The following is a 27,078-nucleotide window of genomic DNA, read 5'->3' as shown; positions in this document are numbered from 1 at the left end:
CTACAAATGAGGTACCAAAATGCACAGAATTTATCAGAGAACATGCAACGGCATATCTTACTTTCTAAATGTTGCTATTGTTTTCTAAAATTTGTTTTTAAATAATTTTAAAAATACTGTAAATATTCCTGACGTTAACGGTGCACAAACTGATACATTAGTTCATTTGCAACAATATCTCGCATTCTTTAAATAACTTTTTATCAAAATGCGGTTGATTCCACATTCAAGTCTCCTGCTGATACGTAAGCATGAGACATCATGTGCGTTTAACAGAGGATAGTGTAACTACTTCCAATGTTGGGTTTAAAGAGGTCCTCTGACCTCAATCTGTACATGAACATTCCAATTAAATTTGTACATAAGACCCTGCCTTTTTTTTCTACATTTTAAAATTAGAAACGCGCCTATCCCTCCGTGGACCTGCATTGAAAAGAGCGGGGGAAGCCCGCAGGGAGGGGGCGCAGCACGCTCGTAACTACAGTGGAACTTGGTTAGTACGTTCCTCCTTAGTACGTTTTCCTCTTTAGTACGGCGATTTCCCTCGGTCCCGGTACCATCCGAACAAAATACAGGTAAAAGAATTTGGTTAGTACGTTTGAAAAAATTGCGCTTTCCTGGTTAGTACGCTCAATTGCTTGCCGTGACGCAACCCGCAATTCGTTCTCTAGTGTCTTCTTAAGGGTCGCAAACGTCTGAATTCATGATTTAATTTATCATTATTAGCCATTTACATTCTTCCATTCATTCCACATCTCTTTCTTCTACCGTAATTTATCCAAATGCATTTCCGAATTCTTGTGACGTGCTGAATAATAAAATGCGGCCATTTTTCGGGAATTTCTGACTATGAAAAATTACAGCCAATAAGAAGCCCCAATTTTCCACACCCCGAGCTCCTCACCTTCTGTTGCCTTTGGAGCGCTTGGGAGTGCCCACTGCTGCGCATAAAGTTCGTGAGTGGGCAATTGTTGCTATTGCACGAGTTATCATGATGAAGAAATGAGTCTTAACGGTATTAGACAATTCCCACATTATCTAAAGCAGTACTGCTCCATAAACTCGACGTCGTGCGTATTTACTTGACTACTGTTGCGGGAGCAGACGATCCTCTGGATCTCCACGCGAAGCTTAGCTTAAAAATACTTGATCTCGGAACGAAAGCAGACGACATTAGACAAATTTTGAAAGTAAATTTCAACTGTTTAATATAAAATTTTCTTGTAATTACGTCGTAATCTAATAATCTTGCGTGTCATCAGTCGATATATCGATCGATTTTACAATCGAAATGGTATCATTCCAGAAGCGAATGTCTACGGCTGTTGCCGTAATTTGAAAGTCAATATAATTTTGCCCAATTTTTATCATGTTTAAAAAACCAGTCGACTTACTCCGGGTCGTTGTTATATTCTCCGAGTACGCTGTGAGAAAGAAAAATGACTTGTCTTCGCTTGTCTGAGCTTCACTCGTCCTCGTTCCGTAAATATATATAGGATAAATCACGGGAGATCATAACGTACGACGCCGTAATCATGAAATCGTCTCCGGGATGTCCATGAAAAATTGGGTTTTTTATTCACGTGGTATTGTTTTTCATGGTAGCGCTCATTTCCTTGATTTTAAATGTGAAAAGAGTTCAGGAAGGCGATCCTATGAAAACTACCGATAATAATTGTAATTATGACGACTTTTTCACTGATTGCAATAACCCCGACTGCTATTATTTACTTTCCTCATTAGTACGTTTTCCTGGTTAGTACGTTCATTTTTCGTGGTCCCTTCAGAAACGTACTAACCAAGTTCCACTGTATTTGTAACGCATTATAAGAAAGAAGCTCTGATGACAGCAGATCACTCTTTTGCCAAATTTTGTCAAACCTCGTCATCCTGACTGACACTGGCAGGAATCTTCTGCACAGCAATGCATCACGATAAAGTCTCACCACATGCAAGGCAGATCCTGTGACAGCAAAAGCACGGCGGGCATAAAAATCAATCACACCGCATACAAAAATCTTTCTTCTTTTATTCATTTTTACTTACAAGACACATACGTAAATCTTACAAAGAGCCATATATGTATATTTATATATATAACTTGGCCACCGCTTTCGAGACCTTCAAAGGCTGATTTTCAACTCACAATCATGAAAATACTGTTTTTCCAAATAACTTTCACCACCCAAAATGGTCTGCAAAAATTTCTTCCTTCAAATTTCATCACTATAAAAATTACACGTCTCGACGACAATTCCTTGGAAAGAAATTAACTTGGTCAACGGAAAATATGCGAATAAAATCACCTTGGGAGCAAACACAGACAAAGCAAGTTTGATAGCTCGCATTTCAGCATTGACCAAGTCACTTCATAGTACGACAGACAACCGACCACAAGACGTTCGACCACAGTATTTTGAAACACATTTACAATTCATCATCCTAAGAGGAAAAATCAATTCATTCAGTCGATGCCGGAAACATAAAAGGGAGTATGCGTGGTCCAGGCCACTATCACATGGTCCACAGTCCTTGCAGGAAGAGAGTTGGAGGACCTGCGCACAAAAAAAGAGGTAAGTGATCGTACAAGATCATAAAAATTAATCATATTGTCCTCCGCCAACAGAAAGAAAACCAACAGTTGATTTATCACGGAGATCCATCCCTTCACGCTCTTATCATTTCATCCTCCTGTCTTCAACGTCTTCTCTGCTCCAGCCCCGGGAAATGGAGTCTTCATACTAGAACGCAACACAGTGCTGTACGCTACGCACAGCCATTCTCCAGCTACGCCAAGCACGCTCACTCACATTCCCTCAACTCGGAACAGATCTCATACATGCAACAGGACAGGGAAGGCACCCACACGCGCAACGCAACCATGAACGTGTTCGTACGCAAACATCCGCAAATATGCAGCATGGTAATATTTGCGTTCCTATTATATTTTTGTTCAAATGTGGGCACGTAAGTGTATACTAGTATATACAAACACACGTTCGCGTCCTGATGGCGCTATTCGATACTTTGTACTGCAGTGGTGCCCAGGGCTGTCGACGGGAACAGATCAAAGAGATCACTCACTCCCTCAGTGTCCCCAAGATCAAACAGATAGTCCCGGTGGGAAGGTGGCGGACTTAGCCTGAGCAGGGGTGCCAAAGCTGGAAAGAAAAAGCACAGTATTGGTAAAAGTGTTAAAAACATTTTAATAGCTTAAAAATACCGGGTGTTTCAAAATGAATATAAGGGCTTTAACGCTGTATAACATTTATTACACTTAGCTTACAACAATAAATGATACATCAGATGAAAGAGCAACTAACACAGTTTTGTTTGTCGGCAACAATGTGCGTGGGAACCACATGTTTTTGTCCCCATCCGTTATAGAGAGCCGACAGGAAAAATGTAGGGACTTGTGAACAGAAAACTTCATGTGTTTCACTGTTTGCAAAGACAGAATCTGTGGTATCTGTGCAACATGTTTTCTGTGTTAAATTGGGTTGTGATCCTCTAGGTCAGGGGTCACCAAAATACGGCCCGTGGGCCAGATCAGGCCCGCAGAGGGCTTTCATCCGGCCTGCACACTCATTTCAAGAATAGGGTGGTTCCCTATTATTTTTTTTATTGCCTTAATCGAAAGATTATTACTCCTGGAGTACGTATTTCACGCTTTTAGATTTTTAAATGACGATATCTATTTTTTGTGATTAAATGAAAAGTGAAAATTTCAAGCGAGCGAAAATGTGACGGGTAAGTATGAATGCTGGGAAAACGCCAAGTGATGCATTTCTGGTTCCCCCTCCCGCCTTGTGAGATGACCTTGGGGGGAGGCTTGAGCGCTGATACTACGCAGGCTGCTTGCAGGTAGCAGAGTACCCTGGTAGCTGGTAGCGCTTGGCTTAAATAAGGATTATTAATATATTATCAAACGAAGAAAACTTTCTGACCTTAGCCACTTTTAATAGATGATTATTAAGACATGTTTCCCTGAGCTCTGTGCCTCATGCATGCATTGGTAACCTCAGACGATGTATAACTCCTATCTACTCATATAGCATCTAGGTCCCTGTGACGTCACGTGGAGTGGCATTGCATGGCCGCCAATCTGGCCTTCTTCAAATGAGGTTAAAATTGACCCTTGCCATTCGTCTAAACCGGTATTTCTATAACCAAATATTTGTATATTATGAATACACTAATGGTGGGTAAGCAATGGTGGAATCGCAACCAATGCCTTTCGTTTTCTTTGATGAAGGAAACTACCCTACTGAATATTGTACCGTATAAGCTTGTGTAAGAGGCGCACACGTGTAAGAGGCGCACCCCTATTTTGAGGAAGGAAACTATAAAGAAAAAAAATTTTACGGTATTTTTTTAGTCCTATCGTGCGGTGTTGCAGACGTATGCCTGGAATTTCGACAGTTGTCGAAATTTCCTCTTTCAGTACTATTTGAAAGAGGAAATTTTTATAACTGCGGCGGTAATAGCGGCATAAGAGGGAGTAGAAAGAGTTCCGATCCTCTCTTCGCATACGTCATCGCTCTACGTTGCTTGTCCTACTCACGAACAATTTTGTTTAAAAGCTCTCGCAGGAGTATTGCAATAGAATTGCAGCCGTGGAAAATTTTAAGGCAAAACACGACAGGCACATAGCATGAACCTTCCCAAGAGATAGGACAACAATCGGGGCAATCTCAGCGCCTTAGGATAATAACCACGTCGTAGATATAAGGCCCCTTGCACACACACCGTTTTTGGACGGCCGGTAAAATATCGGCCGTCCACATTCCAATAGCGAACAATGGGAGAGCATTGGAGCTTGCACACGTACCGAACACGCGCCGGCACCGGCAAAATGCCGGTTAGCTGCCGGCCATTGTCACTGTGGATCGCCGTCGCCGGCTCAAAAACATAGCAACTTATCGTTTGACCGGTAAAAATTCGGCGTGTGTGCAAGCATCGCTTCGCCGGTAAAATATCGGCCGATATTTTACCGGCCGTCTAAATTCGGTGTGTGTGCAAGGGGCCGTTTTTTTTCCTTTCCGGGACTCCATAGGAAAATAGGAAATTATCAAGTTACAGGGGATCAATGGAAACGCATTTCATCCCTACCCTATCTCACCAACTGACCTTTTTCGGTCTACCAGGTTCAATTCTCCGAGTTTCTGGAGGTCAAATGCTAGGTGAGTCACCTTCTGAGCTCGAAAATATATCTCGATATCTTTCAGCAATTGTATGACACGCACGAGGTTAAAAAAAGTAATTAGACCTAACGCGACGTATATCTGACAGCATTTAAGTTTTTTGAGCTCTAATTGAGTGACACAAAGATTTATAGCTAAAACAAGGCTACTAATATTCAACTTAGTCCTAACAGCACAATTTCGGAAGAAACAAGCGTAGCATAAGCGCATTCAAACAAGACGAGACGGACTGGAAACTTCAGGCAATGCAAACTGCGTATATAACACTGCTGTGCCTTCGCCTCTTCACTTTAAAGGCAACGACGTCACATGCAAGATCGGACGTGTTCTTCCCTTGCTCCTTCGCTCATAGCCTCGTAGCTTGAAATATGGAGCGCGCTCCTTCCCCTCGACCTCTCCTTCAGCGCTAGTCCAACAATGAACACACTCGTTCGAATTTTTTAAACCGCAGGTTTTGACACCAATATAATTTTCAGTTGCAAAAATCCTCATATTAACGTCTGAAGATAATTTTTGAAAAATCAGGTGCTCAGCGTAATGGAAATTGCTCGGCAAGACAGATGTTGACGAATCAGGTATGTCCTTCAAAACCACGCGTATCCCTACGTTTGATAAGCGATTACTATATGCAGTATAAATGCCGCGGGGTGCCCACTCGTGGCAGTAAATTTAGCGCGCGCTCCGGAGCGAATCACCCCGCGCGATCTTTTCAATGTTCACCTCTGGGATACCGACGTGACGGCGCGATGCTTACAAAAAATTCAAACAGGAGCATTTTAAAAATACGTCACTAAGGGAGAAACTCCCCTGCTTAATTTTGACCCAGGGTTTCAGATGACTGACTCACGCTGTAAACCAAGGCCCCTCAGTTCCCCTTGGACTTGCGACCGGGTAGGGGAAGGGGGGAAGATAGGAAGTTTGTGTAAGAGGCGCACCCCCATTTTCGGCTGCAATGTTTGGGAAAAAAGGTGCGCCTCTTACACGCGCTTATACGGTATGCTTCAGTAATCAGCAAATTTGCTATCCGGCCCGTGGGGCGATTCGTGTAAATTGGAGACCCCTGCTGTAATTGATAATAACATCCTTTCATACACCACCAGCTGATTTTAATGAATTAAGAAACAGGGTTGACACAGCTGCTGCAACAATTTTCAAGAGAGGCTATTCAACGCTTGGGAAGAATTTGCACAACACATTACATGTGTTATGTGACAAATGGAGCATGCATTGAATAATTGTACGATTATATGCAAATCTGCTTGAGTTGCTCTTTCGTTTGATGTAATACTAACAGCTGTAAGTTTAGTGTAATACGTATTAGAAAGTATCAAAACCCCGCTATTCATTTAGAAACAACCTGTATTTAAAATATTAAAATTAAAGTATAAATTACCCTGTATAAAAAATGTTAATTCATTAATTTTTTTAAATCAATTTTAATCCATTAAGCCCTGCTCGAGGTGACCTGTTCCTTTTGATGACAAAGCAGATTGATTTCAATTCCTCGAAATTTTTGCAATAATGTTTCATCGAAAGATGAGCTCATCAGTAAAGTTTTCCCGAACTTATAGCTACAAAAGCTAGCTTGATAGCTACAAAAATCACAAGTCTAGAATTTCCAAAGTTAAAACAAAAAAATCATTTTTTTTAACCTCTTCCCTATGCAGGGCGTGATTTAACGGCCTGAATTTTCTGATGCTAAAGAAGGAAGGCCGGCTTTTCACGGCTGGAATTTTTCGAAGCAAAAGGCCAAAGGCCGTGTTTTCACGGTTTCGCGGTCAAGCATGCGAAGTGGGTCCCAACCGCCATTAGGGACCCTCAGCGTGAGAGGTTCAACCCTTTCCTATTGTCCGCGTGGGGATTATCTCGGCCCATTCCGGCTCTCAGTGTCCACTCAAGGAAGGTGCTCATGGTCACTTATTTGTTTATAAGGTGGAATAACTAAAAACGTAAATGTTGCATTTTTTGAAAATCAATGCGAGTAATTACATTCTGCATGTTCTGCTGATTGGTTCCAAATTTTAAACAGAATTCTAGCGTTCATATTAACGGAGTATCATCACCTAGAACAATTTACCGTATACCGTACTCTGTTAGCTACATCCTAAGTGTACATTTGCGGTGAAATCGATAGAATATCCGATTTAACTTCTATGAAAAAAAGCCCTCGTTATGTAATAAAATTTGATTCCCTCAGTTCTTTGTCGTGAGCCAAAATTACAGCGGCTATTTATAATAACCTCTTACCAACCTTTGAACACAAAGGTATTATAAACGAATTTTGCTATAAATACTGATCAATGCATATCCTAAAAATTCGTACATTTAATGTACCAATAGGGAATGTTTTACGTAGACACATGTTGTGAGAAGCATTCCATACCATTGCAGGAATAAGAACTGCTCTACCCAGGTAATTACTCTCACATTGTAAGTACTCTCATTGGTGTAAGTATTCTCATACTGATATATGTACGTGGAAGATGATAACCTCACTCTTCTCGGAAAAGCTCATTTGGCTATGATATAGTTCCGTTTTGCTGAAAACCCTAAAAATAACCTTAGAACTCCGTTTAAAAATTCTACAGGCATTGCAAAATATAAGGAATACATTGATGAACTGACATTTAATGCAACAGTAAAAATTAAAACAATTAAAATTGCACTGGCAACAATAAACTGACCGCAAAAGTACGCCGGGATGGCCTGCCTTCGGGGAAAAGGGTCGAGGATTATATTTGCCCAGTTGCCGAGGGACCCCGCTAGGAAAGGTCATTAAGGGGAGGAAGCGACTACCTGGTCAGTCCCAAGCCGAAAAAAAACTCCGTACGGGGCGAAAAAGAAAATCTCAAACCCTTCGTAGAGCCAAAAGCAACTTCCCGCGAAGGAGCTCGGCGCGAAAAGGTTAAATCCACTCATGCATTTCCCAGTGTATCCTACGTAGATTAATAGAGCAAATGCCTTTCTAACAAGCCATTGTAATACTTATTTTTGTAGGTTTAATGAGTTTTTTCTAATTTTATTATTTTAAGTCACAAATTATTAAAATCAGTATATCCACTCTCGATAAACGGTCAACAATCACTCTCCAAATCAAATCCGCTCATCTAGTATTATATGGGATATCTAGATTTATCTAGCGGATTTGATTCAGTGGGCGATTATTAAGCGCTTATGCAGTGGAGGTACTGGTTTGTTACTGTTATTGTTAAAAAGTTAGACAAAAAAATTGAGAGTGAGGAGAGACTGCAACAAGCAAGGAAAAGAGTTCACAAAAATAAGAGAATTATAATAAACGGAACTCACCATCAGCACCAATGAGCTCCTCCATAATTTCATCGTCCAGCTCAGGCAAGCCAGAATCTGCAATGAGAGAGGGTCAGAACAAGGTTCAGTACAAATCATCTCATGCGGTACACAAACAAGGCTAATGTCCTTGACCTTAATAAGGGTGACCCTATCACCTCCTCAATATGTCACTGCTTAGAAATAGGGATGGACAGATACCATAGGATGGTTTCCTATTTATTTTTTTAATGCCTATATGCTCATGGAGTACGCATTTCCCGCATTTAGATTTTTATACGATGATATCTATTTCTTCACTATTAAATGAAAAGCGAAAAATTTTAAGCCCGGGAAAACACGACGGCTAAGTAGGAATGATGGGAAAAGTCCGTGTGATGTATCTCTGGTTCCAGCTGTCAGCGTGTGAAGTGACCTTGGGGCGAGGCTTGAGCGCTGACACGACACAGGTTGCTAGCAGGTAGGAGAGTACCCTGCTAGCAGGTAGCGCTTGGCTTAAATAAGGATTATTATTACCCTATCTAACGAAGGAAACTTTCCGAACTTAGGTAATTTTAGCGGGTGATTATTAAAAAATGTTTCCCGGAGCTCTCTGCCTCATTCATGCATTGGTAATCTCAGACGATGTAAAACTCCTATCCACTCGTATAGAAACTAGGTCCCTGTGACATCAAGTGGAGTGGCATCGCATGGACGCCAATCTGACCTTTTTCAAATGAGGTTAAAATGGACCATTAACACTCGTCTAAACCGGTATTTATAAAACCAAATAATTTGTATACTATGAATACACTAATGGAGGGTAAGGAATCGCAATCAATGCATTTCGTTTTCTTTGATGAAGGAAACTACCCTATTATAAAGTACTGGCCGATATTTATGGAATTGCTAACATTGGTATTGGCAGTAATGTTACATGGAGCTGTAGGAATATGAGTGCAATCTCGTCATCGCAAGAGATCGTCACCGGGAAAGTTAGCTCTTAACCGTTTCAAGACGGTGGAGTTCTCATCTTAGCATGACAGCTGTACTGAGCCACAAAACACTCTTCTTTCTCCTGGTACGAAGCATTTTTGCAAGACATTTGTTAAGATGAGTCTCGCAGATGATCAAAAGCTCTCAGCTCAAACCTTTTTCAACCTTTCCTGGGGACTCCGCATTATCTCGGACTCCGAGAGTAGTTGTGCTCCCTCCTTTTCGGGTTTACGACCCTACCTGCGACAGTAGTTCGCGGTCAACTTATGTATTGCTTATATGTATTTGGTACATGGATAATTGTTGCTAGAACGTAAATTGCGGACTTAAAATTGAATTCCTCGTTTTATTCTGAGAATTGTAAGATTTTGAAAGTAGGTCTACCGTCAATATTAACGTATTTAATGCTGCAACAATTTCCATGGAGATGTTTATACAGAACTTGAGATTCTAGTTAATATTTAACATAGAATTTCATTAAAAAATTGTAAATGCCACTCAAAAGACGAATAATTCAATTCTTAGTTTAGATTTTTTGAGTAAGGAACAAACATTTATTTTGCAAAAGGACTGTGTTAACAATTTTATGACCGCAGTCTCTTACCGCTGAGAGGGGTAATATAAGACAAGGGGTCCAGGCACCTGCTCCTGGATTTCGAGTGTACAGTCTAACAAGGGGAATACACGACCTTCGCACATTAAATGAATAATGGGTAAAGTGGTTGCGGTTGTGGAAAAAACGCCTTTCTGCTTGTTCGTGTTGCCGCAAATCACTTTGCTTTGCACGTCTTTATGATGAGTTCCATCCTGAAAATTGCAAATAAAGGATTAACTGGAGTGGTGAGGCAGTGTTCTGGCCTTCCACATCCAAATCTCAGTAAAGAATTAAGGGGCATTCCTAAATTCAATCCCTGCGTGTAATGTGGATTACACTAGTTGTGCAGTACACCGGCCGTCGGATGGAACGTTAAGCCGTGGTCCCCTTGGTGCCTTTCGTTAAGAGCAGGCTAATGCCGACGCTGGGTTTCTATGCACCCTTCATCCTCAGTTCCTAATCCCAAACTGATCCATTCCTGATTTAAATATTTAAAAAAAAACTTTTCAAAACATACATTCCATAGTAGTAACGAAGATAAGAATACGAACTTTAAAAATTTAAACAATAAAAATCTTAAAAATTAACACAAAAAAAAGTTCCGTGAGCATCGAACTCGCTACCTTCTCTTCCACAGTCAGATGCCGTATACACTGGGCTGCCGCCCACTTGTTTAACATTGGTGTTGAAAATGGCTTATAAAGCGTAGCTTCATTTTTTACGATTTTGAATTGCTTTTTTCTCGGAATTTTACGAGAAGTGCATCGTCTCGCTTCGGCATATTATATTTGTACCCATAAACTACCGATTCGCAAAATTTGAGCTCGATCGGCGATGCGAAGGTCGTGTATTCCCCTTGTAAGCTCCGCGGTGTTGGGTCCCGAAACAAAGACATTGCACACCCGCAACCATCATACAAGAGGGAGAGCTAGGTAACATATATATTCAGCATTCGTTCACCTGCATAGGATAATCTCCAATGAAAATATACAGCTTTCGTCTCCCGGGTCAAAAACGTCTAGACACATATTCATGTCTTTAGTAGGGAAAAGGTTAAAATGTTTATTTTGCTATCTTTCAGTCACTATTACCATATGGAATCATTTTCTGAGAAGAAAGCTGTAGTAGCACCAGAATATTCACTACTGAAAAAAAAGCTGCAACAATGATGCTATACCTAAATGATAAGAGAATATTATCGACCTCAATTTGAAGCTCATAAGATTTTAACCTTACCTTCCCTTTATATCCTAATCCTTATGTCATTTCTAAAAAAGCATACCAAGTCTTTCACCAGGAACACCAATTCACCGAACGACATTCATATCAGATAAGAAATAAAGATAGTTTGCATATTCCACCAGACACTGAAAAAGGAGTGCTAAAAGTATGTTACATGAAGGTATGGAGTTATATTCAATTCTCACTATATAACTTTCTGCCTGATAATTTAAAAAAAGTCTCCTCATTTGAACAATTTAAAATGAAACTAAATAATTATTTGCCAAAGAAAACATTGTATAGCATTGATGAATACATTCGTGATTTTTGGAGGGTTGCCCAACTAAATAATTATGTATTTGTCAAAGAAAACATTGTATAGCATTGATGAATACATTCGTGATTTTTGGAGGGTTGCCCAGTTAGTAATGCACTACAATGTTTTACTTTACTACTACACTAGCTATTGATGCACCACAATGTTTTTATGCTGCCAACAATGGCGCGAATTCGAAACGTTACGTAAGCATTATCTGAAGTTTCATGGGTACGCAGGCAAAATTCCTATCTTCCATAACAGATAGCATGGTTGCAGGACTGTTTCGAAATGGCATCTGTTTGTTGCAAGCAGCATTCAATTTCTCACTGCAGAGAAAGAAACTGTAGGGAATAAAATACTCAATCTCGGTAAAAGAATTAGAAAGTTAACTACATTGAACAATTTTTTTTAAAGAATTTCTACTGTAGAATATAAAAATTTGCTTATAATAATCTTTATTAGTCTTATTAACCCTTTTGAGACAGCGGAGTTTTCATTTTAGCATGACTGCTGTACTGAGACCCAAGAGACTCTTCTTTCTCGTAGTACGGAGCATTTTTGGAGAACATTTGTTAAGAATGGTCTCACTGCACCTTTTTCGACACCTCCACGCAGGGACTTCGCATTATCTCAGACTCTGAGAGTAGTTGTGCTCCCGCCTTTCCGGGTTTACGACCATACCTGCGGCATTGGTTCGCGGTCAACTTATGTATTGCTTATATGTATTTAACAAATGGATAATTGTTGCTTGCACGTAAATTACAGACTTTGAATTGAATTCCTCATTTTTACCTGAGCAATGTCAAATTTTAAACGAAGTGCTAAGGCCATTATTAACGCATTTAACGCAGCAACAATTTCCATATTGATGTTTATAATTAACTCGAGATATAAGTTAATATTTGTCATAGAATTTCGTATAAAAATTGTAAACGCTGCTCAAAAGACAAGTAATTCAATTCTTAGTGTATATTTCTTGAGAAATGAACAAATATTTACTTCGAAAATTGACTATAAACAATTGAATGACCGCTGTCCCTTACCACTGAGAGGGGTTATAAAAGACGAAGGGAAGGGTCTGGGTACCTGCTCCTGGATTCTGAGGGTTAATCCTAAACCCCAAAGCGTTGGGTCCCAAGACAAAGACGTCGTAAAGCCACGACCATCCTAAAAGGTGGGGAGCTAGAAAACGTACATATATGGCTTTCAATCTCCTCGCTAGGAAAATCTCACACGTATATATACGGCCGTTGTCTCCCGGGTCAGGAAACGTCCACATGTGTACAGTAGGGAAAAGGTTAATGAAAACTGAGCCAATTACCAGTCTTTCAATCACAGGCTTAACACATTATGGTCCGCACACGTGTTTTTACGTGTTTCCGCCGCCAGCGCTTATGTGCCGATCACGCGTTTTTACGTTTTCACGTTTTCATGCAGTGCAGTCTCCTGCTGACCTCTACGGATTTATTTGGAACTATTTCGACCTAGTTCTGGTTTGTGCGTCTTCAGGTAGCTTTACTGTTTGTTTTTGTGAAATTTTTTCTTATTGACGTCTTTTTTATCGACGTTATAATAGTTTGAACATATATTGAGGCCTATGGCATAAAATATGACCGGCCCCAACGGCTAGTCTAGTTTAAAGGGTGCCGGACCAAGAGGTGTTAACATAACTCTTGATCAATTATTCCCCAACGAGAGGAATGCAAGACTCGCCTTCATTAGTGACGACCCATCCTGAGAATAAATTAATCTTTTTATCATCATTCGGATGCATATCTTGTGTGATTAAATCGTCTGAGGCATTGAATAACATCGTAACGTACAGTCAACTCCAAAAGTAAATGTGGGAAGCTCAGCCGCGCCACTCCTAGGACCCAGCTCGAACCACGTCAAATTCGCATGACAAACTTTCGGATGTTGGCACTGCATTTGAAAAAAGACGCGGTAAGAGGAGTTGGGGGTGGTTGGGGTGGAAGAGAAGTGGGATGAGGAAGCTACGAACTGCGAGAAGTCCTTTGGTTTGCGCCGTATAGTGCGAGTTGAATGGACACTACCTTTCGAGCTATTTTATCGACGACAAAAATTCTTTCGTGGACTAAAAACATACGAGCGAGATACCAGGCAGTACGATCGCAGCTGGCACGAGTGACGAAGCTAGGAGCGAGGTAGAGAGCCTTACGACCATGCCTAGAGGCGATCGCAGCGAAACCTCGGCCTCCGTAAGGGGGCAAATGGTTGGAATGATAAACGGTTGATGCTCAACTGCAGAAGTGGCAGCAAATTTTGGAGTCCACCCGAATACAGTCCTCAAGTGGGTTCGACGAGCACGAGAAGATGAGGACCTCCACCTACTACCTTATTTGAAAGAGATAGTGCCTGATGGTGAAACAGTTTCCTTCGTGCACGATAATTCTCCTGTTCACACAGGAGCTTTAGCCCAGCAATTCTTCTATCGGCATGAGAACATTGATGTTCTAGACTGGCCAGCTAGATTCCCAGATATAAATCCAATTGAAAATATATGGGGATTGCTGGCAATGGAACGAGCGTCCGATGATATCAGGACAACAGAAGAGCTGGTGGCACACGTCGTGGAGATGTGGAATTCTTTGGGCCGACGGCCACAGTTATTTGAAAATTTAATTGGCTCGATGAAGACCCGACTCCAAGGCATTCTAAACGCCCAAGGAGACGCTATTAAATATTAAATAAAATGATAAATTAAATTATGAAAATTTTCTCTCATCTTTCAAATTCTCATTTATCTCAATTTTTCCCCTCCGAAGCTTTTGAGCTTTTGAACTCGTGTTCTTTGACCTAAACATCGAAGAGGTTCCGCGATCTCATATAATTTTGCGTCCTTTATTAGTAGTGTGTATAATTGAGGACGTGATCAGTGACTGAGGCCTTCTGCTTCACTCAGGACAGGTGGGCAGGCAGGAAAGGAGAAAGTTATCAGGAGAAAAGTGTATCCACCGACATGAACCTGGTGTCGGCACCATTGCATTTTTTCCGTAGAGGCGTGTGGGACTCGGCAATAATCTTGCATAAAACTGTATTCACAACAAATTTCTCAATAACTGTTGGTTAATCAAGAGTATCTTTTAATAAATAACTGCAAATTGTGTATTTCTACCGGCAGATATGTTTGTGACAGCACATAATATCAGTCAAACTACTCCATAGTAAAGTAAAACCGACAACTGATTTCTCAGGGTCGAGATATTAAAACTGAACTGCCGATAGTATTTTTATTAATTAATATCTTTTTTAAAAATAATCAAGCTTTCAATGCATAGCTTGCTTGGAAAGCAATAATAATATTCCCAACATGATCCGCCATAATTATGAATAATTCCAATTTCAAGAAACGTTTAGCAATTAAATACTTTTTTAGGATCCAAGTTCCCTAACCTGACCAAACACTGACAGGATGTTATGATCATAATGTAGCGCTGCGGCGCTAGATTGCCGGTTCGCGGAAGAAGGGTTGGCAAGTGAAATAACACGCCTTCCAAGCCCAAGCGAGGCCGCTTTATTGAGGCCTATGGCATATAATATGACCGGCCCCAATGGCTAGTCTAGTTTAAAGGGTACCGGACCAAGATGTGTTAAGATCAATGCGTCGTCATGGCACACCGACCAATAATTGGACTTCGAATACACGTGTGCAAGTAAATGCGTGGACATGAATCACATGCGTTGACATGAAGTGTTTGAACGTGAGTCAGCCTGAAACATGATCGAAATATCGATTTTTCTTTTGACCTGTTTAACGCATTTCTACAATCAAGTTTGAGATACAGTGAGTCCTCGTTCTACGTCATCCCGTTTAATGTCATTTCGCGATAACGTCACGAAATATTTGAGATCGTCATTCGTTTATCGCACCTTCGCTTCACGATAACGTCAAGGCTTTTAAATTTCGCGCGAGAAAAAAACGCGAAGCGGCGGGCGTTGCAGGTTGTTCGTTTTGTGGGCGGTAATACAGTCAGTCTAAACGAAGTGTAAAACGGTGTGTTCATTGTTAATTGCGACTACGGTTTTAGCAAATTTTCTTTTAAATGAATTCTTAGGTAGGCATGCAAGGTTTTACTTGACATAATGGTTTTTGGGAACCTAAAAAGTGATTTCAAGGAATTTTTCCGTGTAGAACTCGGAGTTTTTGTCGTCACTTTTTTCGCCGTGTTCACAATAATTTTGGTTCCTGTAACTGCGATGATGTTTCAGCGATGATGATGCCCAGGGCACCACCATAGCGAAGCCGAAAAACAAATGCGGGAAGATACAAAAATGAAGAGGGATTTACGTCACTGTTGTTATTGTCGTCGATGAAGACAGGAACTCATATTTTAGCCATAGTTTGGCATTCCCATCGTAAAAAATGCCCCAGATATGATACGCTAAAATTTTTTTGCATAGGAATTGTGAGGTCTAGGAGCCCATATTCACTTTTTACATTGTTTCTTATGGGATATTGTGCTTCGATTAACGTCATTTCGTTTATTGTCACATTTTTCAGGAACGGTAAGTGACGTTGAACGAGGACTCACTGCATTTTAAAAGTTTTATGACGAAATTCACGGCTCATTCCAGGTTTTTTCACGGTAGACGAAATTCACGTCTTATTCACAGTTTTAACGTTTTCACAGTGGAGTGGGAGCCCAAATATTGTGTATTACGTGAATTTTTTGTACCATACCGGGACATAAGATTCTTATAAATTTATGAACTCGAATATGAATCAACATACACCTTGTGTATGACCTGATGAAGTCTATACCCTTCACTTTGTGCAACGGTTTTCTGGCCAATAAAACTATTATTATATAATTATTAGATCTCAAATTACGTCATTTTCTTAGACCTTAAAATTAAAAACCAAATCATGCTAATTGATTGCTGGCCTCTTGATGTGGGTTCTAACTTTAAGAAAAAAAATTTCCAAAATTAAAAAATTTAATAATGATCAAGAAAATAGAACATATTTCGCGAAATTATATTGACAATCAGTTTTATTAGACAAAAGTATTCATACAATAAATGAACTCCGTCACAAGAAAGTCTCATCGTACGTGTAAGAATACTCAAAATACATAGTGAAAAAATAGGTATATGAAATTCAGACATTCTAGAATAAAATACAATTCAACAATTTTTTCACACAATCATCATCAGTTCAGAAGGTAAATGTACATGCTTCGATACAATATAAGGCATGTATGGCCCAACAGGACTGACAGTTTTAAAGTAAGTCAAGCTACTCCTCCTTTGAGGTTAAAGATTAATAGCCCAAAATCACAATTTGCCAAATAATATATAGTTTTGGTTAACCTGCATTGGTTGAGGGAGAGGAAATTATTAGTTCACGAGCTGCATCAGTGACTGTGACAAAAGAATACACATGGTAATTTCCACTTTTCATTCAAAACTCAACAACCGACCATGGTTCCAACATACAGGGTGTCCCATTTATCTTGACCACCTGAAATAACTTTATGTCCAGATGTAAATTCAAAAATGTGTCAAGCAAATGTTCATTAGACGTCAGGGGGACATTAATCAGCATGATTGCCTTCCTTGTAGCTTTGCTATTTACAAAGATATGAACAGCGGTATGTTTTTTTTAAATGGCACCCTATATTTTTTATTCGGCAATTCATTTCATCTCCTAAAGACTTATTCAAAAATGTAACACCATGTTTTGACTTGGTTGTCATTTGTTTACTGCTAACTCCAGTAAGTGGACGAGTTTCTTATGTTTTCATAACGTTATGTTTATGTTAATGGCCCACTGTGCTACATTTTTGAATAAGTCTTCAGGAGAGGAAATGAATTGCCGAAAAAAAAATGTAGGGTGCCATTTAAAAAAGACATACTGCTCTTCTTATCTTTGTAAAATATGTATGTACACAAAAAATATGTATTATATAAAAAAATATATATTTCGAAACCTGACTGGATAAACAATTGCATGACCGCTGTCCCTTACCGCTAAGAGGGGTTATAAAAGACGAGGGGTCCGGGTACCTGCTACCGGATTACGAGGGTAAATCCTACACCCCACAGGGTTGGGTCCTGAGACAAAGACGACGTAAACCCGCAACCGTCCTATAAGGGGGAGAACTAGAAAACGCGAAAACGCATAAATACGGCTTTCGTTCTCCTGGCTAGGAAAATCTCACACGTAAATATACGGCTGTGGTCTCCCGGGTCAGGAAATGTCCACACGTATATATACGTGTATAGTAGGGAAAAGGTTAAGTGGTTTCCGACGTCACACAGAGGTTTTGAATTATCCGTGCAAACCACTTTCCTGTATTCGTGATCAAGCAGCCGCAGATGCCGTGTTTTCAAAACCAGGTCTTATATGGAGCCGTAATAATACTAGTACAGTAAAACCTCTTAATATCGTAACAGTGGGGACCAAAATTTGGACATTATGATGTATGGAGGTTCAATATAGAGAGGTTTTAGAGATAGGCACCATTTTTTCATATCATTCAGAAATGAAAGGCACTACTGTCCATAAAACCATTATAGGTATGTGTTTAAACAAACATGCATGGATTAGTGAACATATATTTATTACCTATATACATAATAATTACAGAAAGCGTGTGCTATCACATGATTTTTACTACGATTTGAGAGAAAATTATTTAAAATGATTAGGATAGTAAGATACCTTTTTTCTTATTTACTGTTAGGTATGCTCTCATATGGAACAAAATGGCCACAACTAATGATTAACGTGAAAATTACAGCATATTAAAGGTATATAAGAAAAAAATAATGAGGGTGAAACATTTATCGCTGAAATGTACGTAATTGCGGGTGCATTAATGGTCTCTTGTTGTCTTGGTACGATTTGTGGAGGTAGTTAGGCCATCTTGGGGGTATCTCCTTGGTATGATAAGCGGAGGTTTCACGAGATACAGAGGTTCACTACGAAGAGGTTTGCCTATAAATTTACATGTAAATCTGACGGGACCGTAGGGATGGTATGATGTATGGAGGTTTATGATGTAAAGAGGTTCACTGCATAGAGGTTTTGCTGTACAACCATGTTTTTGCCACTAAATCATTGCGGACTGGCAAAGAAAGCTCTCAATGAGTCGGGGAATCACTCTAAAGTAACATAATCACTGCATAAATAATAATATAATATAAGACACAGTCTCTGGAGTTACTTTGTGGAACTGCTTCATCATAAAATAAAATAAAAATACTTTGTTCTATTTCACACTTTATTTTAAATAGTACGAACCGGGTTTCTGCATCTCATGATGATACCATGAGATGTAGAAACACGGGTCGCACTATTTAAAATAAAGTGTGAAATTGAACAAAGTATTTTTATTTTATAATAATACACTGTTTGCTTTATGTAAATTATGAACATCATAAGATATTACAGTGAAAGTTTGGGTTATCTGTGTTTCCTGATTATTCGTGCTGTCTCTCCCCATCGTTAGCTTGGATTATCGGGAGTGTACTGTGCCTTTAAAATTGTGACGAGTACGGGTGCAAAGAGCTTCTCTCAGGGTTCCCACTCTAACTAAATTATAAAATTATCTCAGACGATGTAAAACTCCCATCTATTAATACAGAAACTAGGTCCCTGTGACGTCATGTGGAGTGGCATCGCATGGGCGCCAATCTGGCCTTTTTCAAATGAGGTTAAAATTGACCATTGCCATTCATCTGAACTGGGATTTATGAAACCAAATAGTTTGTATATTATGAATACACTAATGGTGGGTAACGAATCGCAATCAATGCCTTTCGTTTTCTTTGACGAACGAAACTACCCTATTCTGAGGTTTACACACTCGGAAAATATTTGGACACGACTTGCAGTTTGCTTCATGGCAAATAATTGAGCGTGCTAACCAGGAAAGTGCCACTACTTCAAGCGTACCAACCAAATAGTTTTACCTGCATTTCACTCGGATGGTACCGGGACTGGGAGAAATCGTCGTTCTAAGGAGGAACGTACTAACCTAGTTCCACTCTACTGCTACAGTAGCTCTGATAACACTTCTGAAACAATACTTCAGAGATTACTTTGTTTTGGTTAGAGTCATTTTCCTCATGTTTGCATCTATCAGGGTTCCCACTCTAGCTAAATTATAAAATTCACTGTTTTTTCCAGGTTTTTTCACGGTCTAAATATCGTCAAATGCATGGTCTGTTGATAAGCCATTTTAGGCAGAAATATTGATGACGTAACAATCACCACCCACAGGTTAACTAAAAATTTATCAACCGCGACAGGCGCCGTGAATTCAAACGTAGCAATTAAAGTGCTACTTCTCATGACGTCACCTATCGATATCAAAATTTAGGTGAAGCTTAAGGTCGTGAGTGGCAAATTGGAGGGAGCAGTGAGGTAGGGAAGTAAAGAAGTGTCTGATTTTTCGCCATGGTTAATGGACACTTTGTATGCCAGTCTTCCAATCACAGGCTCAAGATCAATGTGTCATCATGGCACAAGGACCAATAATTGCACTTCGAATATACGTGTGGAGATAAATGTCTCTCTACGTGGCTCGGCCTTGAAACGTGATTTAAATATCTTTTTTTTTCATTTGATCTGGTCAATTGTAGTTCTTTTTCTATAAGTTTGACAGATTTTTAAGGTTTTATGATGAAATTCACGGCTATTTCCAGGTTTTTTCACGGTAGACAAAATTCACGGCTTATTCACGGTTTTAAGGTTTTCACGGTTGAGTGGGAGCCCTGTCTCAGATCCAAACTCAACCCTTTCACTGCTGTTCAATCTCCGAAAACCTACTCCTCACGTGTGGTGAAAAGGTTCAAATGCATTTCGTGGGCCCTTGGAGCAGGTACTTCTAGGATGGGTGTGGTACACCCTCCAAAGGGTCCCTTTCCTCGGCGAGGTTGCTGTTCCTTGCTGGCCCGTATCTTGGACCCTCCGAGCATGGGGCCTCCTTCCCGAAAAGTGACCGCTCTGACTGCAATTTGAAAACCAACTAATCTATCCGATCATCAAAGATGATTGTTTGCATCGCACCCCTGCCAATCAAGTATGCCTTTGAACCGTGTTTCTGCGATGAAAAATAACGATTTTGTTAACTTTGCTAAAAACGTGGCTGCAGACCACCGGAAAAATGGCCATTTTAGCAAAGTTAAAAAGTTCTCATCACAGACACACGGTTCAAAGACATACAGTAAAACTTTGATTTTACGCAGTTGGAGGGACCGAAATATGGGCACTGTGTAAAATCAAAGTGTGTAAAATCAAGAGTTGGTATTGAGGAGGAGTATAGTTTTCAGGATAACACTTGCTCATTATTGCTCGGAAAATGAAGCCTAATAATCTTATTAACTCAAAAGCAACACCACAGATGACGTGTTACCTTAAGAGAAACAACGTTGCATTCCTGAACAGTGTTTCCCATGGTTGAACAAAATGGTTGAAATGCCGTATCGAGCCAAAAGTAACAGCCTAAGCAAGGCCAATTGCTAGCATTTCTGGCACTAAGATTACTTCTGTTACCCAGGAGAAATCTCGGAATAGTGATACTAAATGGTCGCAGAGAAGCTAATTTTCAAAAATATTCTCATTAAAAGCAGCTTTCAGGATATCCGTTTAACCACCTGCAGACAAACAAAGATTGGAGATTGAAGAAATGAGATACCTGAGGATAGTCATCCAAATTAACCCCATTAACAGGGAGCAAAATTTTGCTAATACATCACAAAGGCTTTACACCCTGTGGGCCTGGGTTCAAGTCCTGGCAGTAGCAGAGACTTATCAGAGTTGGCCCTATCCCTACTTGAGTCTAATGTGGAGGGCACTTCCAGTGCACCACTCTGTCCATCAGATGGGAAGTTAAGTCCTGGTCCCTTTTGAGCTTATCATTACAACCTGGCTAATGCCAACACAGGGTTCCTATCCCCCCAGCCCTTACTTCATGGCGCTAATGACCCCAGTTGTTGGTTACCTCCAAATAGCATACCATAGATAATACGGAGCACACAGGACCCGGGATATTCGGAAATTCAGATATTTCCGGTGCTTAGATCACTTTTTTTAAAGTGAGCTATTTAAATGACCGCGCAACTGCCGTCATGCCGCCCGTGATGAATAAAAAATTACTAATAGTCCTGAAAAATTTTCCTTCTTTATAATTTATACGCATTAAAAAAGCATTTCCCCATGAAATTTTAGCATTAGTAGATTGAATCTACCGGGAAAGCTTCTCTGTCGGCATTCTTCCGCGAATTCAGCGCCGGGACCTTCGACTCACAAGCCGTGTGACTCAGCTTCACGTAATATTTTGCTTCCCCATATCTGGTAACAACACCGGACACTTTTTGTATTTCGATTTAATGGTACTAAGCCATTTCTGAGTTTAAAGGGACAGCCTTATCACTCACGTCTTGAATTTGACTTCAATGATTACATGACGGTTGACGACGCGAGTTATTCTCAGAGGGCATTAACTCACGTTCCGTTAAAACGCTTGCCACCTAGCGGAGTTAAGCTAATAGCTATTCAAGTTCCAACCATGTTTAATTTAAACCCTCTGACAATGAGATACAAGTTGAGTCGGTTCTGATAAGCGCGCAGAGCAAGCAATTTTCCCTCGCCTCCATTTGTCCCGCAGATGTGGGGTTAGCCTGGGAATGAGACAATGCATGCTGCTTTTACCATCGTGTTGAATCACCATCGACTTACGTCCATACTAGAAGTACGACTATCCTTTTTGGATCACCTTGGAAGCCAAAATTTTGGCACGGGAGTATTTTTAACGACTCATTTCGCCGTTATATTTCGCTGGGGCGACGGAAAACGTAGCGTTGGCAAAATTCTAGAAAGCCTTGCGTTAGGGATAGATATTCCGTAGCTCATAATTCTGGATATAAACAGCGTCGATCAATAAGTCTAATAATAAACGAAAGGTGATAATGTTAATATCTCCATCGATCATGTCTTAATCAAAAGTAGTTACTCATACACGGCGATTGCCGTGTGTTTTAGGTTTCGATATCCTTCTACGGCGAATTTGAACTAAGAGCGACATTCGCGTTCGTAACGGAATATTACTGAGAGGGCTCACGGGGAAGCAATAATTAGATTCGCGATGTTTTTAGTTTCACGCTCAACAGCGCGACGTCATTTCAACAGTTCCTGTATTCATTTTTGCAACTCATTGAGACGAAATAATAACCTAACTTCATATTGCTCCAGTCGGATTTTCAAAACAAGCCGAAAGACGACTGCGTAAAATCAAGATTAGCGACCTCTTAGGGGATAGGGTTATGCTGCGCAAAATCGAAAAACTGCGTAAAATCAAGAAAAGATGTAAAATCGAATTTTCACCATTGCAATTCCCTATGCTTTCCGGCCGGACTTGAGTGCCGCTGCGTAAAAACGAGACTTGATGTAAAATCGAAGTGCGTAAAATCGAAGTTTTACTGTACTTGATTGCTTGATTGGCAGGAGTGCGATGAAAACAATCATTTTTTGATAATCGGATGGATTGATAGTTTTTCAAAATGCAGTCAGAGCGGTCACGTTTGGCTCGGAAGTTTGAAAAGAGGGGCTAGGAAGGGTGAGCTGATCGAGGAAAGGGTCCCGGATTAGGGACCCTTCGAAGTGCTTCGGTGAAAGTGCTGAGTGATGGCAGGGAGGAAGCTAAAGTACATTCACAGCAGCCTGCCGTGCTAACGTACCAGGTACGTTCACAGCAGTGAAAGGGTTAAACAACTTCCCGTGGGGACGGCCAAAGTCAAACTAAGCGAGACGGCGGCATAGAGCGTTTCGTGATGAACAGCTACTATGAGCGCCAAGGGTCTATGCCACCTAATAGCGCGAAGAAATGAAAAAGCACTCGCACTGTGCCTGTCATATCCATTGCCCCAGACGGAGGGTTAAGGCCGGGACACAATGAACGCTAACGTGAGTCGCGAGCCATTAATGGGAATCGGTAAAAATATGGCAAAAGGGAAAGCTTATGGAAGGGACACAACCACCATTTTTACGGAGAGTAAGTAAACGCGAGAGAAGGGCAACTTTCATCTCTTCCCGCGTCCCGTACACGGAAAGCCAATCACAGCGATACAGCATTGTTGGTGCCCATTGCTGAATGTAGCAGTTGTTGTTGTCGTGTGCAACGTGAGCTGAAGAGAAGTCAGTTAAGGTAAGCCATTGCTTAATTTAATTTACGTGCATACTATCCTCGTCGATTTTGAACATTCTTCAAAACTCTTCCTACACACAAACGAAAAGACTGAAGACCACGAACAAAACCACTGCGCGGGCGTTAGTCAATTTTCTTTCCGGCCACGGGAACGTCAATTGTGACCGCACAGTGGCGTTCCCCGTCTCACGTTAGCGTTGATTGTATCCCAGCCTTTAAGGACTTCTTTGATTCAAATTTTTGCATAATTCAAAGTTTTAAACTGGTGCCTTGGTGTTCAAATTACCCAAGTACCACTGTAATTACACTGCATTTTAAACCGAAGTTGACACAGTTATTCGAACCAATTTCAAGATTTTATTCACCGTGAATCTTTGTTTCAAATAATACGTGATGCCATAGTTACAGTACTCACCCATCACAATTGGTTTCTCGTCAAGAATCGAATCCATGTCCGAGACAGTCAGCCCCAGTTCCTCCTCAACGTCTCGTACCTTGGATTGCTTTGGAGGCCGACCAGGGCCCGTGCGTCCCCCCGTCAGCGAATGCTTACGTCCTCGACCCCTTGATGAGATGCTCATTGTCGGAATCATATCCTGCAAAAATATAAAGAGTTAACACATACGGCAGGGCAGGGGTGCACTTCATAGCCATTAACCTTCCGTAAGGCACAATATTGGAATAGGGTGGTTTCCTATTAATGCCTACATCCAAAGATTATTACTCCTGGAGTACATATTTCACACTTTTACGTTTTTAAATGACAATATCTATTTTTAGCAATAAAATGAAAAGTGAAAATTTTCAAGGCTAGTGAAAGTGAAAAGGCCAGATTGGCGCCCATGCGATACCACTCCACGTGACGTCTCAGGGACCTAGTTTCCATACGAGTAGTTAAGAGTTATTCGTTGTCTGAGGTTACCAATGCATGCATGAGACACAGAGCTCAGGGAAACATGTCTTAATAATCACTTATTAAAACTGGCTAAGGTCGGAAAGTTTTCTTCGTTTGATAAGGTATTAATAATCCTTATTTAAGCCATGCGCTACCTGCTAGTAGGGTACTCGACTACCTGCTAGCATCCTGCGTCGTATCGGCGCTCAGAGCCTCGCCCCAAGGTCACCTCACAGGGCGGCAGTGGGAACCAGAACGACGTCACACGGAGAGATTTCCCGGCATTCATACTTACGCTTCGCGTTTTCGCGCGCTTGAAAATTTTCACTTTTCATTTAATCGCGAAAAATAGATATCGTCCTTTAAAAATCTAAAAGCGTGAAATACATACTCCAGGAGTAATAACCTTTCGATTTAGGCAATTAAAAAAATTATAGGAAACCACCCTATTGGTCTGTACTTTGAAGTGGCAATAAACGCTCCACTGCATAAACCTCACAAGTGTGCTACTCAGCGTAGCAATCGCGACTAGTGTGTTATTTAGCGTAGCAATCGCTACACCACGATTGTCAAACGTTGTGCTGCAATCACTCCATGCGGGCATGCATTCTGATTGGCTGACATGGGGTTTCAGTGAGGGTCTCAGTGATGGAAAATAGCGACCAGACAGGTAATGAAAAAAGAGATAGCAATCCTCCAGGGTTCCAACTAAAATATTAAATTCACGGTTTTTTCCAGGTTTTCACGGTCTAAATGTTGTCAAATTCATTTTTTCAAATATAAGGCATTTTAGACATAAATATTGATCACCTACCAATCACCGGCCACACATTAACTTAAGAATTTAAAAAACACGATAGATGCCGTGAATGCAAATGCAGCAATAGGGTGGTTTCCTATTATTTTTTTAAAGGCCTAAATCGAAATATTATTACTCCTGGAATACGTATTTCACGCTTTTAGATTTTTAAATGACGATATCTATTTTTCGCGATCAAATGAAAAGTGAAAATTTTCAAGCACACGAAAACGCGATGGCTAAGTATGAATGCTGGGAAATCTCTACGTGTGACGTCGTTCTGGTTCCCTCTGCCGCAAGTGAGGTGACCTTGGGGAGAGGCTTTGAGCGCTGATACAACGCAGGACGAGGTAGCAGAGTACCCTGCAAGCTGGTAACGCTTGGCTTAAATAAGGATTATTATTAATACCTTATCAAACGAAGGAAACTTTCTGACATTAAGCAGTTTTAATAGGTTATTATTAAGAGATTTATCCCTGAGCTCTGCGCCTCATGCATGCATTGGTAACCTCAGACGATGTATAACTCCTATCCTCTCGTGTAGAAACTAGGTCCCTGTGACGTCACGTGGAGTGGCATTGCATGAGCGCCAATCTGGCCTTTTTCAAATGAGGATAAAATTTGACCCTTGCCATTCGTCAAAACCGGTATTTCAAAAACCAAATAATTTGTGTATTATGAATACACTAATGTTGGGTAACGAATTGCAATCAATGCCTTACGTTTTCTTTGATGGTTGTGAGTGGGGAAATGGAAGGAGCAGGGTGGCAGGGAAGTGAAGAAGAAGTGTCTGATTTTTCACCAGGGTTAATGAACACTTTACCAGTCACCAGTCTTCCAATCACAGGCTTAGGCCTGTATTCTTAGTCGACCCTGTAGGGCCAACCGACCCTGGATACGTCATCAGCCTCTACATAAAACCGATCTTGCCCCACATATGCCAAATCAAGCCCCACATATTTATGGAACTAAACTGGCCCTACTTGATGTAGGGTAGCCGAACCAGCCCAACACCCTACAAAAACATGGCGGCCAAATATTGTCTGCTGATCACTTCAATTGAATAATCAACGTTCCAATGGATATTAAGGGAGACAAGCTCACACAAACCATTTTAAAATGCACAGTAACACATCAGAAAGGTAATAATACTACCACATTATACCTATCAAGTTAAATAAATTATAAAATTGACTGAACTAATAAGAACAATATAGCTGTATACACACACCTTGTTTCTACGAATATATAATATTTTTCACGTTTGGGACTAGGTATACTTTTGGGAAACCAATACTTTGTTTACATATAACCATAGAAAACATATTTTCATGCCACTATTAGCCACATAATAAACTTAACCACTGAAGGTGAAAGCGATTGACAAACCTCGCTGATGTAACGTAAGTTCCCACGTCAATGATCATATTTGCTCCGTACTTATTACTATCTGGTACAGACCGCTTTTGAAGTAATTTAAAGACAATTAGGTTCTACTTTTGGCTCGATATGAGAGCATTTGTAGTGATAATTAAGGTACCCAACGACCTGGCGGACAACATTGATTGTTTACACTTTGAGCCGTTGC

The 27,078-nt window shown here is 40.5% G+C and overlaps 1 protein-coding gene across 4 annotated transcripts in view; it reads right to left on the bottom strand.

Moving 5' to 3' along the window:
* Positions 1–2,009: 2,009 nt before the first annotated feature.
* The window catches only part of LOC124172825 (transcription factor E2F5-like), a 57,110-nt gene continuing 32,041 nt past the window's right edge, over positions 2,010–27,078 (bottom strand). For 3 of the 4 annotated variants that reach the window (XM_046552318.1, XM_046552317.1, XM_046552316.1), the window contains exons 7-9: positions 24,212–24,392; positions 8,511–8,567; positions 2,010–3,161 (exon numbers count right to left, since the gene is read on the bottom strand). In XM_046552318.1, coding sequence (XP_046408274.1) covers positions 3,016–3,161; positions 8,511–8,567; positions 24,212–24,392 — 384 coding nt within the window. In that variant the 3' untranslated portion in view covers positions 2,010–3,015. Of the gene's footprint in view, positions 3,162–8,510; positions 8,568–16,617; positions 16,955–24,211; positions 24,393–27,078 lie in introns of those variants that run through there. The other variant, XM_046552319.1, reaches the window with a different exon arrangement.

Source organism: Ischnura elegans (assembly GCF_921293095.1).
Source record: "Ischnura elegans chromosome 13 unlocalized genomic scaffold, ioIscEleg1.1 SUPER_13_unloc_3, whole genome shotgun sequence".
Classification (NCBI taxonomy): domain Eukaryota; kingdom Metazoa; phylum Arthropoda; class Insecta; order Odonata; family Coenagrionidae; genus Ischnura; species Ischnura elegans.
Note: the sequence above shows the minus strand (reverse complement) of the source record. Positions and strands in the feature narration are given on the sequence as shown.